The sequence below is a fragment of the Heterodontus francisci genome, chromosome 1, assembly GCF_036365525.1.
Source record: "Heterodontus francisci isolate sHetFra1 chromosome 1, sHetFra1.hap1, whole genome shotgun sequence".
In the NCBI taxonomy this organism is placed as follows: domain Eukaryota; kingdom Metazoa; phylum Chordata; class Chondrichthyes; order Heterodontiformes; family Heterodontidae; genus Heterodontus; species Heterodontus francisci.
Window position 1 is genome coordinate 286,062,259 of NC_090371.1, and position 16,262 is coordinate 286,078,520.

Consider the following 16,262-nt stretch of genomic DNA (forward strand, 5'->3'; position numbering starts at 1 on the left):
CAAGCCTCTGGAGTGGGACTTGAACCACAACCTTCTGAATGAAGTGACAGCGTTACCCATTGAGCCACAGCTGACACTTGCATAGAGACATGATGGAGCAAAATTGAAATGGGGCGGTCGAGTATTTTAATGCTATATATATTTAAAATGTAAACTGGGTTACAATAGAAGAGAAAAATACAATTAAACTTAAAAATAGGAGAATGGGGAAACAGAAAAATCAGAATTCAAGTGCTTCACTTTTATTTCAAATTATGTGTTTAACAGTACAATGTAGCGTGGCTGTAAATATTTAGTAAAGCTACCTCCCCTTTATTTAAATGTTTACAGAGCAGAGAATCATTCCTCTGCTCTAAACATTTAAATTTCTGATTGGCAGGGGACATCGCTGTCACCATATACAGTGGCATGGACACCTTGTACACCAGGAGCCAAACAAAAGCTCCAGCGAGCTGGAATCCAACAACCAGTGCTAACATTACAACTTCACTGTAATGTTACAGTTCATTTGTCATATAGTGTGAAATAATTTTTAGAAAATTCTTCACCAGTTCAAAGGTTAATAGAATAAAGTTGATTCACAAACTTTAACGAAGGATTTTAGCCAATGAGTCTTTAAATTTAAAAATTTTAAAAAGATCCACCAAATTTTCTTCACTAAACCAGATTAAAAGGACAAGAAACGAACACTGTTTCATTAGTGATAGCTTTGGGAAACATAGCTCTCTCCTTATCCGCATTTAAAGTTTGCCATGGCTTTTAATTTGTTAACAGAATCATTTTGCTATATCTATAAAGTTATTAGAAATTAATTACAACCAGTACCTTCTTTCCTGAATTTAATGGAGTGAAAAACAAATTCAAGGCAAACAAAAAAAAGAATTGTGACTAAACATTACTGTAGAAAAAAGTTGGAAACTTTAATTCTGCTGATAAAGAAAAAGGTTTCTTTTTCTACACTACACCTTTGTCCTTACTTCCTTTTAACATATGCTGACACCTGTCTTTACTGCCCTGTAATGGCTGTTAACTCCTTGAAACTAACACACCCACAACCTTGATATTACCGCCTTATAAAAAGTTCACCAACTGCCCTTAAACCCATATAACCATAAAAGTTACACCCCTTCACCCTCTCTAAGCAACTCCTACAAACGAGACAAGAGGTTTGCGATGATTAACTCTGATTACAGCACAACCATCACCATTAATTCACCATATTTTTACTTTTTAAAATAAGGCAGGCCATACAATGACAGCCATTGTTTTTTTAAATATAGTTAAGGACTAGAGACTCTCAGACAATGACAGTTAAACAAATTCCATGACAAGTTATTAAAATGTTACAGTCTAGTAATTTGAATTCCTTTGCAAAATGTTTCAAGATAGTTAATAAATTTTACTAGATAACAATAAAAACAATTTTGCATGGAAGCACTGTCTGTACTCCTAACTAGGGTGATCAGTAACAAGTCACCTAGAATTTAATGTAAACACATTCTACACTACATGTGATATAAACAGAACACTCAGTGAAAAATGGCAAGTACAAAATTTATACGGGACAATTTATTCTATTTGCTGCACTCGCCATCTATTAGGTCCCTCTCAGGAGCTGTTATTAGAGAATGGCTCACCATTCAGTATGAGATTATCTTTTATTGGATTTGTAAAATTTCACATGCCATCTTTTTCATGACAACTATAAATTGTATGCTTACTTTTATTCCCTTTGTCTAAACTGTATCATCTTCATCTAGTCACAAAGTCTACAGCACAGCAACAGGCCACTCGGCCCAACTGGTCTATGCCAGTGTTTCTGCTCCACGTGAGCCTCTGCCCACCCTATTGATATACTCCAGCTCACCATCTACTACTAGCCTTCCTGCATATCTGTTGCAGATATATCCAATCAGGAATACTTACCAAAACTTTAAGAAGCACAGCCTACAGGCATTCACCTGCCATCCATGCTTCTTTAACTGATCTTTCCATGGTTTCCCTGCCTTAGAGTGAAAAATCACAAACGGCCTTTGATAAATTTAAGGGGGTATGGGAAGTTTTACAGCTCCGCACCTCTCAAGGGCTCAGTCAGGCTGCGAAGAATATGAGCTGGTAACAGATGCAAGATTAAGAACTGGGGTCATTTTTACCATGCTGGAAGGTAGCAATTTCATCATCCTAGCATGCATGGGTAGATGTTATCAATTTTTTGGTTCTGGATTGTGCAGTGGGAACGTGAATTTTTAAACATACCTATTTGGATGATGCACTAAGACAGCTGATATGGGGAGTGTGATTTAGATTGAAAACTTGCTTTCCATTTTGAAGGTTTTAGTGTCTGCATACCCCAAAAGGTTTCTGGAACTTGACGTGAATGCAGATCAAAGCTGCAGCTCCAGGAAGGCTTTGCCTTTATGGGAATGAGGGCAATAATCAGATTCTGCAACCTAGGATATTACAAGGCGTTGCAGTCTGCTGATTGTAATTTCTAATTGTACTCTGAACTAACAGTTTCTTTGACCTTTGAAACCGGGTCATAAACTCAAAATTTTCATACAGAATTGATATAAATTAGCTTAAGCCAAAGACAGTTTATAAATCATCATGGAATTTCACAGAAATACTATCTCTGATCCTACTTAAACAGTACAAATATGAGGCATTCTGTGGGGTAGAGATTTTGAAATAATAGTATTGGCAATGGAGAAGTGATAAAGTAACATGGCCTTAGAGACAGTTTTACTCGACCTTTCTCCTCAACCAAGTCAGTTACGGGCAGTACCAAATCCACATGGAAGACTGAATAAATAAATAAGAATGATTGAAAATCAAGCAAAAAGCTAATTTCACAATTGTAAACGGAGACACAAGCAGTTCTGGGGACACTCCCCCGTTGGTCTAGTAGGTTCTGCGCGTTGCGTAATCTAAAACCATACTGGCAGCTCCGAGGAGTGCGGGATCAGAAAGGCCAGAGACGGTGATTTCCACTGTCTGCGTGGATGCCAGGGCTCGTTGGGCAACCACCTCCTTCACAATATTCTCATAATGAGCGGCCAGAACTCCAGACAGGACGACAAGCGTTGGGTTCATCATGTGCAGAATGTTCGTAATACCGACTCCAAGAGCACACCCAGCTGTGAAAAATAACATTGCGTTTGATGGTTTCATATTTTCATTTCATGTCAAGCACAAGGATATCAAGACAGTTTATTCACAGAATTTATTTGAAAGAGCTGGCAAAGACTTGATGGGCTGAATGGCCATCTCTGTGCTGTAATACTCAATGATTTTATCATGTAAGCTTCAACAGAGTAAACTATAAACAGTAAAGGTTAAATTATAAAGTGAGGTAGAGTTGACCAGTGAACATAAGGTTTTGCAATGTGCTGTGTACTGTGTGTGCTGGACACCTTTTAATGTATGGATTTACTTTGTCTTGCCAATTACACCTTCCATAAACTTGAGGTCATCCAAAACTCTGCTGCTTCTGTCTCAACTCATAAGTCCTGTTCACCTATCACCCCTGTGCTCGCTGACCTACACTGGCTCCTGGTCAAGCAACGTTTTGATTTTTAAATGATCTTTGTTTTCAAATCCCTCCTTATCTCCATAATCTCCTCCAGCCCAACAACCCTCCAAGATCTCTGTGCTCATCTAATTCTGGCCTCTTTGGCATCCCTGATTTTAACCACTCCACCAAGTGGGCGGCACAGTGGCACAGTGGTTAGCACCGCAGCCTCACAGCTCCAGCGACCCGGGTTCAATTCTGGGTACTGCCTGTGTGGAGTTTGCAAGTTCTCCCTGTGTCTGCGTGGGTTTCCTCCGGGTGCTCTGGTTTCCTCCCACAAGCCAAAAGACTTGCAGGTTGGTAGGTAAATTTGGCCATTATAAATTGCCCCTAGTATAGGTAGGTGGTAGGGAAATATAGGGACAGGTGGGGATGTGGTAGGAATATGGGATTAGTGTAGGATTAGTATAAATGGGTGGTTGATGGTCGGCACAGACTCGGTGGGCAGAAGGGCCTGTTTCAGTGCTGTATCTCTAAACTAAACTAAACTAAAAACCATTAGTGAACACGCCTTCACCTACCTGAGCTCGAAGCTCTGGAATACCCTCCCTAAACCTTTCCACCTAGCTTTCCTTATTTTAGACAGTCCTTACCTACCTCTTTGGCCAAGCCTTTGGTCATCTGACCTAACAGCTCCTTAAGTGGCTCAGTGTCATATTTTGTTTTATAATGCGCCTGTGAAGCGCCTTGGGATGTTTTATTACGTTAAAGGCGCTATATAAATACAAATTGTTGTTGCCAATAGTTTGTGCATTATCACTGTACACTTCAAAATATTGATAGATGGTTTTTCATGGTCTTCAAGACCATAATAAGCTACAAGTTTGAGAAAGAATTAAAGGGGAAGTTAAAAAGCATTTTTATTCATACAGGTTTAGAATGTGCAATTTTCTACCACACACAATTCTTCTCAAAGGGAATTAGATGCTTGAAAAAGAGAGCCTCCAAGTGTCTCCTGATATACTACGAAGTTCTCATGCAGGTGTCTGTATCTATCTCCTTATGATCAGTAACCCAACTGCCCCATTCTCCTGTCACCAACCAACCTGCTCTGGCCTTGAAACATTTTTTTTTTTTTTTAAGATCCTCTCCCCTCATGTCGCCTCTAAGCTCATTTAACCATCAGAAATCCCTTGGGTGCCTTTGCCTCCATTTCCACTAAACTGTGCAGAGATCTCAGAGTCTATAAGGCTGGAGGTGGTTACAGAGATAGGGAGGGAAGAAGCCATGGAGGGAGTTTGAAACAAGGATGAGAATTCTAAAAATCAAGCCATTGCACTTCAGCAAGCACAGGGGTAATGGGTGAACGGGACTTGGTGCGAGTTAGCACATGGGCAGTAGAACTTTGAATGAGATCAAGTTTATGGAGGATAGAATCTGGGAGGCCAACAGGCGTACGTTGGAATAGTCAAGTCTGAAGGTAACAAGGGCATGGATGAGGATTTCAGCAAATGAGTTGAGGCAAAGGCAGAGTGGGGTGATGTTATGGCGATGGAATTAGGCAGTCTTAGTGATGATTTGACTACTCCAATGCTCTCCTGGCTGACCTCCCACCTCCCATAAACTTCAAATCATGCCAAACTCTGCCTACCAGCATCTTAACTCGTTCCAAATCCTATTTACCCAAAAACACCCCCCCCCCTCCCCCCCGCCCCCACGATGCTTGCTGGCTTACTTTGGCTCTCAGTCCAGCAAATCCAAATTCAAAATTCCTCCATGTGTTTTAATTGCTCCATGACCTCACCCCTTCCTAGGTCGCGTCATCTCCTCCAAACCCATAACACCACCCTTCCCTCAAATTTAACTTGTTAGAAGGACAGTGAGCAGGAATAGCAGGATTAGACTGGGCACTTCAGGTGCAGAAAATCAGTGCAGCCCTGATGGGCCCGGAGGCATTAAACGGAAAGAGAGTAGAGATATCGCCTGGATCTGATAGGGAAGGGGATTTCTGAAGGGGTGGGAGCACTGATGGCAAGGGATGCACCCGTGACCCCTACCAATCTTCCAGTTTTGAGTTAATTTTAATATTGGAGACAGGACATCCTGGCTACTGTGGGGGAAGCCAAGCTGAATTGCAGATACAGTAACGTTGTAACCGTTCTGAGCTACTGCAGTGCAGTGATTAAGACTCCCAGAGCACTTTCTATAAAACACCCCAGATAAGTTTTTGTTTTAAAACGTTTGGGACTTTTCTCTCTATGATTACACAGGTCCCTGCACATACAAAGATCCTGGGCACCCTCCGCTGCCATTACAACAGATGCCTTGAACTAACGAATGTTCTTGGCCTCGAGCACAGTACAGACACAAATCACCCTGCACGTCAGTGGACTTATTTCTCTAACTTGTATCCTGTTAGAATATGTCTTATACGCTGCTGAGTCTGGAGGGTGGACACTGGGGGATACAAAACAAAGTGGGCCAATTTCCCACCTTCACCTAATCCAAATCCAGAAAAGCAAAACAAAAATCAGCTGGAATTAGGCTGAAGAATTTGTTCCAATTCTAATGCAACTGTATTGGAATTTGTTATAGATTGGTAGTTGTGTTCTATTTATTCTTGCATGAATTAACTTCAAACTTCAATGCAAACAAGCTGAACAAACATTTCACAAGTCGCACAATGAACAATGGTACTAGGAATTTATAAACGAAGCACTCAGCATATACCGATGTGTTAGATTTTTTTCTCATTTGATTGACAATTTTCCGATCCTAAACTGCATCTGTCTCAGGTAATTTGCTTGTTGCAACTCTTAAACATAGGTAGTTAATTATCCAGTAGTTATGCCAACAATGCCACATTTAATGGCTTCCACCATGAGCATAAGGACCTACTTGGATTAAGCAAGGTCCCTTGATCAATCTTAGTGATGTCACATTACTTCCAGGTTAAAAATAATTGAGTGATATCCCTACCACATAAATACCAGAGTACACAGGACCTGTCACTGTGATTATCAGTGCACCGCAAACAGCAAGACACCAGTGGAGATAAAAGCCCAGGATTTCCACTTTGTTATTTTAATAATCTATTTTTTCCACAATAAACATTAAAATTATGATCAGACGATCAAGATAACGTCTTCTGCATATTACAGCAAGTTAAAGCAGGCAGAGGTGCAAGCTGTCATTTCCTGTCACAACGTTAGTGTACTCCACATTACATTGTACACATTACAGTTTACCGTACCGCAGTCTACCACAGCAAGTACCATATTACAGTGTATATCTTTCTACAATGTCTATCTTCCTGCCGTGTATTACCTGTTCTGAGCACATTTTGTGCTTCAGTGCTCCCTAGTTTGGCAGCTTGAATGAGGTGAATTGCACTGACTGTTTCTTCACTTTTGATAGACATTCCTTCCACCATTAGCAAATCTTCTGAAAGAGGAAAACCGAAATATTAAAGAAAGCTTTGAATAAGAAGGTTCCTGCTACCTGCTCTGAGCCCTCTGCCAAAGCCACTCTACAAAGAGCTAAGTGGGATGAGAGTGCCAGTGACTGTGGAAAGCACTCAGTCTCCTGATCTCTGTCCCACAATAGCATTGGTAAGATCAGTAACTTTAGTTGCACTTTGAAACAAATTAGAACGCTTATAGAAAAGCAAAATACTCCAGATGCTGGAAATATGAAATAAAAATTGAAAATACTGGGAACTCTCAGCAGGTCTGGAAACATCTGTGGAGAGACAGAGTTAACATTTCAGGTGGACAACTCTTCGAAACTGTACAGAGCCTGTTTCACTTTCTCCCACTCCGCTTAACATGATGCTTACAATTAGTAGCTGATAACAATGTTGTAACTCAATTTTATATGGATTTTTTTTTTGATTGGTGGTGACCTGTCCATGTCTGAGCAGTTACAGGACATTCTGAAGGGGAAGGTGGTCGTGGTACAAATGACGTAGGTAAAAAAAGGGAATGAGGCCCTAAAAGCAGAATATAGGGAGTTAGGAAGTAAGTTGAAAAGTAGGACCTCAAAGGTAGTGATCTCAGGATTACTACCAGTGCCACATGCTAGTCAGAGTAAAAATAGCAGGATATATCGGATGAATACATGACTGAAGAGATGGTGTGAGGGGGAGGGTTTTAGATTCCTGGGACATTGGGACCGGTTCTGGGGAGGTGGGACCAGTACAAACTGGACGGGTTACACCTGGGCAGGACCGGAACTGATGTCCTAGGGGGAGTATTTGCTTGAGTGGTTGGGGAGGGTTTAAACTAAAATGGCAGGGGGATGGGAACCTTTGCAAGGAGTCAGAGGAGGGGGGGAAATCAAAGACAAAAGACAGTAAGGGGAATAAGAAAAGTGTTAGGCAGAGAAATCAAGGGTCAGAATCAAACAGGGCCACAGTGAAAAATAGTGGGAAGAGGACAAGTAATGTTAAAAAGACAAGCCTTAAGGCTTTGTGCCTTAACACGCGGAGCATTCACAATAAAAGTGGATGAATTAATCGTGCAAATAGATGTAAACAGAGATGATATAGTCGGGATTACGGAGACATGGCTGCAGGGTGACCAGAGATGAACATCCAGGGGTATTCAGTATTTAGGAAGGACAGACAAGAAGTAAAAGTTGGTGGTGTTGCATGGCTGGTTAAAGAGGAAATTAATGCAACAGTGAGGAAAGATATTAGCTCCGACGATGTGGAATCTGTATGGGCAGAGCTGAGAAACACTAAGGGGCAAAAAACATTAGTGGGGGTTGTATATAGACCCCCAAACTGTAGTGGTGATGTTGGGAATGGCATTAAACAGGAAATTAGAGACGCATTCGATAAAGGAACTGTAATTATGGGTGAATTTAATCTGCATATAGATTGGGCAAATCAAATTAGTCACAATACCGTAGAGGAGGAATTCATGGAGTGCATACAGGATGGTCTTCTGGACCAATATGTTGAAGAACCAACTCGAGAACAGGCCATCCTAGACTGGGTATTGTGTAATGAGAGAGGAATAATTGACAATCTAGTTGTACGAGACCCCTTGAGGATGAGCGACCATAATATGATAGAATTCTTCATCAAGATGGAGAGTGACATAGTTGATTCTGAGACTAGGGTCATGAATCTTAATAAAGGAAACTACGAAGGTATGAGGCGCAAGATGGCAATGCCGGATTGGGAAACGTTACTTAAAGGGATGATGGTGACTAGGCAATGGCAAACATTCAAAGAATGCATGGATGAACTGCAACAATTGTTTATTACTGACTGGTGCAAAAGTAAAATGGGAAAGGTTGCCAAACCATGGCTTACAAGAGAAATTAGAGATAGCATTAGATCCAAGAAAGAGGCATATAAATTCGCTAGAAAAAACAACAGACCTGAGGATTGGGAGCAGTTTAGAATTCAGCAAAGGAGGAGCAAGAGATTGATTAAGAAGGGGAAAATAGAGTACGAGAGTAAGCTTGTGGGGAACATAAAAACTGACTGTAAAAGTTTCTATAGGTATGTGAAGAGAAAAAGATTGGTGAAGACAAATGTAGGTCCCTTACAGTCAGAAACAGGGGAATTTATTATGGGGAACAAAGAAATGGCTGACCAACTAAATGTATACTTTGTTTCTGTCTTCACAAAGGACACAAATATCATACCAGAAATGTTGGGGAACACAGGGCTGAAAGAAATCAGTATTAGTAGAGAAATGGTGTTGGGGAAACTGATGGGACTGAAGGCCGATAAATCCCCAGGGCCTGATCATCTACATCCCAACGTACTTAAGGAAGTGGCCCTAGAAATAGTGGATGCACTGGTGGTCATCTTTCAAGATTCTATAGACTCTGGAACAGTTCCTACAGATTGGAGGGTAGCTAATGTAACCTCACTATTTAAAAAGGGAGGTAGAGAGAAAACAGGGAATTATAGACCAGACAGCCTGACGTCAGTAGTGGGGAAAATTCTAAAGTCCATTATCAAAGATTTTATAGCAGAGCACTAGGAGAACAGTGGTAGAATCGGACAGAGTCAGCACGGATTTACAAAAGGGAAATCATGCTTGACAAATCTACTAGAATTCTTCAATGATGTAACCAGTAGAGTTGATGAGAGGGAGCCAGTGGATGTGGTTTATTTGGACTTTCAGAAGGCTTTTGACAAAGTCCCATGTAAGAGGTTAGCATGTAAAATTAAAGCACATGGGACTGGGGGTAGTGTACTGCGATGGATAGAAAATTGGTTGGCAGACAGGAAACAAAGAGTAGGAATAAACAGGTCTTTTTCTGAATGGGAAGCAGTGACTAGTGGGTTACTGCAGGGATTGGTGCTAGGATCCCAGCTAGTCACAATATATATTAATGATTTAGATGAGGGAACTAAACATAATATCTCCAAATTTGCAGATGAGACAAAACTGGGTGGGAGGGTGAGTTGTGAGGAGGATGCAGAGAGGCTTCAGGGTGATTTGGACAAGTTGAGTGAGTGGGCAAATGCATGGCAGATGCAGTAAAACGTGGATAAATGTGAGGTTATCCACTTTGGTAGCAAAAACAGGGAGGCAGATTATCTGAACAGCTATAAACTGAGAGAGGGGAATATGCAACAAGACCAGAGTGTTCTCGTACACCAGTTGCTGAAGGTAAGCATGCAGGTGCAACATGCAGTAAAAAGGGCAAATGGTATGTTGGCCTTCATAGCGAGAGGATTAGAGTACAGGAGCAGGGATGTCTTGCTGCAATTATACAGGGCCTTGGTGAGGCCATGCCTGGAATATTGTGTGCAGTCTTGGTCTCCTTATCTGAGGAAGGATGTTCTTGCTATAGAGGGAGTACAGTGAAGGTTTACCAGACTGATTCCTGGGATGGCAGGACTGATGTATGAGGAGAGATTGAGTCGGTTAGGATTATGTTTGCTGGAGTTCAGAAGAGTGAGGGGGGAATCTCATTGAAACCCATAAAATTCTAACATGACTTGACAGGGTAGATGCAGGAAGGATGTTCCCAATGGTGGGGGAGTCCAGAACCAGGGGTCATGGCCTAAGGATACGGGGTAAACCTTTCAGGACTGAGATGAGGATAAATTTCTTCACCCAGAGAGTGGTGAGCCTGTGGAATTCGCTATCACAGAAAGCAGTTGAGGCCAAAACATTGTACGTTTTCAAGAAGGAGTTAAAAAAGCTCTTGGGGCAAAAGGGATCAAAGGTTATGGGGGGAAAGCGGGAACAGGTTACTGAGTTGGATGATCAGCCATGATCATAATGAATGGTGGAGCAGGTTCGAAGGGCTGAATGGCCTACTCCTGCTCCTATTTTCTATGTTTCTATGACCCTGGCAGTGGTAGACTGCTGGGTGCATCAGGTTTGCATTACAGACATGAATTAAACATATATTAAAAATATCAGCCAATTAGTGCAGAAGCCAGTTCTCCTACAGATCTACAGAGTGGTGTTGGCTCAGTATCTTTTCCACTGTGGCTCCAAGGTGCTCTGATAATGGGAAAAGCTCAAAATGGCACTTCGCATGCACAATCCTGTCAAAATAGGAATAAGGAAATCCAAAGTAGCTAAATTAGAACCATTGCTGTTTTCCCACAAATTAAGCTGACTGACCCAATCCAGATTAATCCAGGACAGGGTGTCCAAACACTAGCCAATGGGATACATGCAGTCCCTGAGCTTTGGTAATCAGCTCATGAACCCATGGCATCTCAGTCCTATGTCTGCTTAGTCTTCTTATTTGGTGATTTATCCTGTTTAAACAGAAAGGTCTGGAGGTTTTGAAATGGCTACTTCCAATTCTAGAGTGTGGGTAATTCCAAAATTAGATATAGCGCAAATTAATAGGAACATAGATTTAAACACTCTATCTGGCTCGAAGAGAAACGATACACACATACCTGTGTGGCCCATACACCTGTTCTAGGTTCTACACTTGACACAATTATGTATTTAAGATGGTTTCTTAACACTGCTGTTAGGTCCCATTTGAAACTATGAAAACATCACATTGTTAAATTTAAAATATTTTACATTTTGGAAGTTGTGTGACACTTACCGTCATGTAATCTTTTTGCCTCTCTCTGCAATGCTATTCCTGAAGCATAAGCTTCCACACAGCCCTTGCTCCCACACGTGCATTCAGGCCCATCCAGCGACACCATGATGTGACCAAACTCGGCAGCGCAGAACATGCTGCCATGAATCAGCTTATTATTGTGGATGATTCCCCCTCCAATTCCTATTGGAACAAAATTCTTCCGTGGTTAGGAAACATCCATTTCCACGTGAATTTCTACTTCTCAAAAATAAACAATTCTATATTTCATAGTCACAGTGCGTGTAATATTTTCTTCAAAGCACATGTTTGAGAATTACACTCCTTCAAACGATGCAACAACATGCTGGATTCCTATTGCAGACACAGTCTTACTCAGGGTTTAAGCCTCCACAGCAGATGTCGAAGACCACCTCTTGTACTGGGTGCAAGTCTTAAATGGATGATTCTACGATTCTTAATTCAACCTCCAAACACAATCAAATAAACCAAAGTAGATCATTGGTGATAAGAGGTAGCAGAACTTTAATTAGAGTGCAACTAAGAACATAAAAACAAAGCATTTATTGGCTTAGATAAACACGTCAAGACAACACTTCAAAAGATTACACCTGAATCACATCATGTAGCTGCTTTACAAATGGCGTTTAGCATTGCAGATTGATCAATGAGGGCTGGGATGACAGCTGTGAAGGCAGGTTCTGAGGCTGCTTGTATATCTAGGGTTTAGTGTCTACTGCTATGTGGGCAAGGCATGCACATATTTTATGCTGAGTTGTGTTGCTTATGAGGAGCTCTTCACACCTGCAGTCTGCCTGGCGAGGACTCTAGCTCACATTTGCTAGTTGCTTAATCACCAACCAGTGACTATCTTCCTAGGGGCGGGAAGGCAAGGGGGCAATGGCAGAGAATAGTGCTCTCGTAATCGATTCAAATCCTGAACAAACTTAATTGGTTGTTGTCCTTCTGTACAGGGATCAGTTAAGAGCAAAACCAATACAAGGTTAAGTCAGTTGACATCTGTTTTTTCAAGTTAAGTGTCAAGGTTCCTTTATGGAAAGGCTGAATACCTCAATATGAGCTGTTAGAGGCCTGCTACCCGACGCGAAAGGGCCCGACGACATGTGTCGGGTTGGGCCCATCTTCAGGGTCCGACTTTTGGGCTCAGGTCGAGTCCAGGTCGTGCTCGGGCCAGACACACACTGTAAGTGCTCTGCTGGTAAAGTATTGAAATAAAAAAAAAAAAAAAAAACTTAACCTGAGCTGGGAGTCCAGGACAAAACTGAGTCTGCGCAGTGAGCAAGTGACCTCATCACGCATGCGCTGCAGCCTCTTGCAGGTTCGGTGTCAGGAAGGTAAGTAAAGGGATAGTTAGGTCGGGCCCGGGGCTAAATCGGAGGGACTCGGGCCGGGTTCTTTTTTTCCCCGACCTGAGCAGGCCTCTAAGAACTGTACTTTGCTCTGTTGAAAACGGTTGGGTAAATCTAAAATGTTTAATATTTTGAGAGTTCAGGAATGGATCAAGAGGTGCTTTATCTCAGCCACAATCCTAACTTAATTGTCCTTCTCACCTGTGGTTCTATTGCTCATTATTCTTTACTTGGAAGCTGCACTTTGAGGTATTCCTGGTTGAGCATCATGACATCACCATTTTCCCACAATTACTCTCGACAATTTCAAGAAGTTATGAGATCCAAGACAATGCATGCTCCAATTCTGGGTGCCAGGACTGTAGGAGTTACAATGCTTAAATTCACCTGATGCTGTCAATATCCAGTTGACCAGCAGAGAAATTTGGATCAAAGCAATGGCACCTCTGACTCCACTTCAACAACAAATGACTCAAATGCAGAAAGTACAAAAAATTGGATCTCCCAAGGCTGAGTATAGGCATGAAAACTGAAATATTATAGTATTTGTAAAAGCATTTAATCTACTGATTTAGTCAGATTAAGGACTGAACATTGCATGAGGGATTTCTGCCCCCTACTGACACACTGGCAAGGTGTGTTGTCAGTAGAGGTTTCTACTGGGGTTGTCTCACCCTTAGTCTCTGGTCATATTGAATACAGAGATATTGTGAGACAAGAAAATACCACTGGCATTAACGACAAGGGTGTATGATCAGTGTGTGCTACCGACCATGACATTTGGGGTGGAATCATGGACATGGACAACTACAAAATATATAGAAGAAAAACGGTGTACAGCTCAGATTGCAATGGAAAGTCAAATGTTACACATCTCCATTTGTGATAAAATCAGGTGGAATGAAATACGCCAGAAAACCAGAGTTACAGACATCATTCAGAAGATAAAAGCAGCTAAATGGAGATGGGCTGGGCAAGTTGCTCAAAGAAAAGATAAAAAGATAACAGGTGGAAAAAAGGCTAACTGAGTGGCAGCCAAGAACAGGATAAAGAAAGGGGAGACTGAGAAGATGGAGAGATGCAATAATATAGCTAGGAACCATATGGGTGAGAATAGCAAGAGATAGATGTAAAATGCTTGAGGAGGGTTACATCCTACAGTGGGTGAACACAGCCTAAATGAAGGAGTGACCAAGAAAATGGTGCACTTGAAGACATTTCTTCTGCTGTGAAGCATCAATATGACACAAATTGGCGGGGTCGTAAATAGTGGGGAGGAAAGCCTTAGATTACAGGACGATATAGATGGGCTGGTAAGATGGGCTGAGCAGTGGCAAATGGAATTTAATCCTGAGAAGTGTGAGGTGATGCATTTTGGGAGGACTAACAAGGCAAGGGAATATACAATGGATGGTAGGATCCTAGGAAGCACAGAGGGTCAAAGGGATCTTGGTGTACTTGTCCAGAGATCACTGAAGGCAGCAGCACAGGTTGATAAGGTGGTTAGGAAGGCACTTGTCCTTATTAGTCGAGGCATAGAATGTAAGAGCAGGGAGGTTATGATGGAGCTGTATAAAACACTAGATAGGCCACAGCTGGGGTACTGTGTACAGTTCTGGGCACCACACAATAGGAAGGATGTGATTGCACTGGAGAGGGTGCAGAGGAGATTCACCAGGGTGTTGCCTGGGCTGCAGCATTTCAGCTATGAAGAGAGACTGGATAGGCTAGGGTTGTTTTCCTGAGAGCAGAGAAGGCTAAGTGGGGACCTGACTGAGGTATACAAAATTGAGGGGCATTGATAGGGTAGACAGGAAGAAACTGTTTCCCTTAGCGGAGGTGTCAATAACCGGGGGGGCATAGATTTAAGGTAAAGGGCTGGAGGTTTAGAGGGGATTTGAGGAAAAAAATGTTTCACCCAGAGGGTGGTTGGAATCTGGAATGCAATGCCTGAAGGGGTGGTAGAGGCTGGAACCCTCACAACATTTAAGAAGTATTGGGCCAAGTGCTGGAAAATGGGATTAGGATAGATGCTTGATGGCTGAAAGGATGGGCCGAACGGCCTGTTTCTGTGCTGTATAACTCTATAACTTTAATATGATTGTGACTGATGATGGCAGAAGAATTTAATGTCAATCAAGAACAAAGATCCATACTGTTATCAAAGTGCTTCCATTTCTAAATTTTTTTTGAGGACTTGTGTTTAAAACTGAAAAGATTTCATGAATGTGTTTTTTGTAAAAACAAGGGTGAGGAAGTCACATGCCTTAAGCTCAATAAACGACGGAAACCTTGGTGACTTGAGGAAGATGTCTACAGAGAAGTGGCGTCAAGAGTTATGATGGTCAGGAGATTTGTGCTTTTGGGATATTGTTGTGACTTTCTGGTTAGGGTGTGGACTGAGTTGAGTTAGTTGGAGATTAGCCTGTCAAGAGAAGCACCCAGCTTGCCTCCTTCCTCCTGTCTCTGAAACGCTGTATATCAAGCCTGTGGGAGCTAAAACCCCTGTGCCACGTTTCTTCTGAGGAGCTCCTGGAAAGTCTGCCAGATTAATCCTCGATGCTGCCGGAAAAGAACCACTCCAGAAAAGATCCCAGAGACCTTTCTACTTGTACTGACGCCAGGCCATTTTGGGACACAACATAACTCGTCCTTTGTCGTCAAGAATGAATAAGTATTTGGTCAAAGTATTCTTTGTTTTATTTTTGTAAAAGACCTCTGCAGAGACAATTTTTTTTTTCATCATTGTGTGTATGTGTTTGGTACTTAAAAAGGGAACTTTTGTATTCCAATCTATGCTCCTCCTGCGCTATGTGGGAAATCAGGGACGCTTCCAGTGTCCCTGATGACCACGTGTGCAGGAAGTGCGTACATCTGCAGCTACTGGCTACCCGCATTACGGAGCTGCAAGTGGATTCACTGTGGAGCATCCGCGATGCTGAGGAAGTTGTGGACAGCACGTTTAGTGAGGTGATCACTCCGCAGGTAATGGCTGCACAGGCAGAAAAGAGATGGGTGACCACCAGACGGAGTAGTAGGTGCAGGCAGGTAGTGCAGGAGTCCCCTGTGGCCATCCCCCTCACAAACAGATATACCGCTTTGGATACTGTTGGGGGGATGACCTCCCAGGGGAAAGTAGCAACAGCCAAGTTCGTGGCACCACGGAGGGCTCTGCTGCACAGCTGGGGAGGAAAAGTGGTGTAAGAGCTATAGTGATAGGGGATTCTAACGTGAGGGGTGCAGATAGGCGTTTCTGTGGCCACAAACGAGACTCCAGGATGGTATGTTGCCTCCCTGGTGCTAGGGTCAAGGATGCCTCGGAGCGG

General features: G+C 42.3%; 1 protein-coding gene across 2 annotated transcripts in view; it reads right to left on the minus strand.

The window, feature by feature from the left end:
- Positions 1-220: 220 nt before the first annotated feature.
- Positions 221-16,262, minus strand: part of gne (glucosamine (UDP-N-acetyl)-2-epimerase/N-acetylmannosamine kinase) — a 68,627-nt gene continuing 52,585 nt past the window's right edge. For both annotated transcript variants that reach the window (XM_068047354.1, XM_068047364.1), the window contains 3 exons: positions 11,567-11,749; positions 6,839-6,955; positions 221-3,137 (listed from right to left, as the gene is read on the minus strand). In XM_068047354.1, coding sequence (XP_067903455.1) covers positions 2,902-3,137; positions 6,839-6,955; positions 11,567-11,749 — 536 coding nt within the window. In that variant the 3' untranslated portion in view covers positions 221-2,901. The remainder of the gene's footprint in view (positions 3,138-6,838; positions 6,956-11,566; positions 11,750-16,262) is intronic.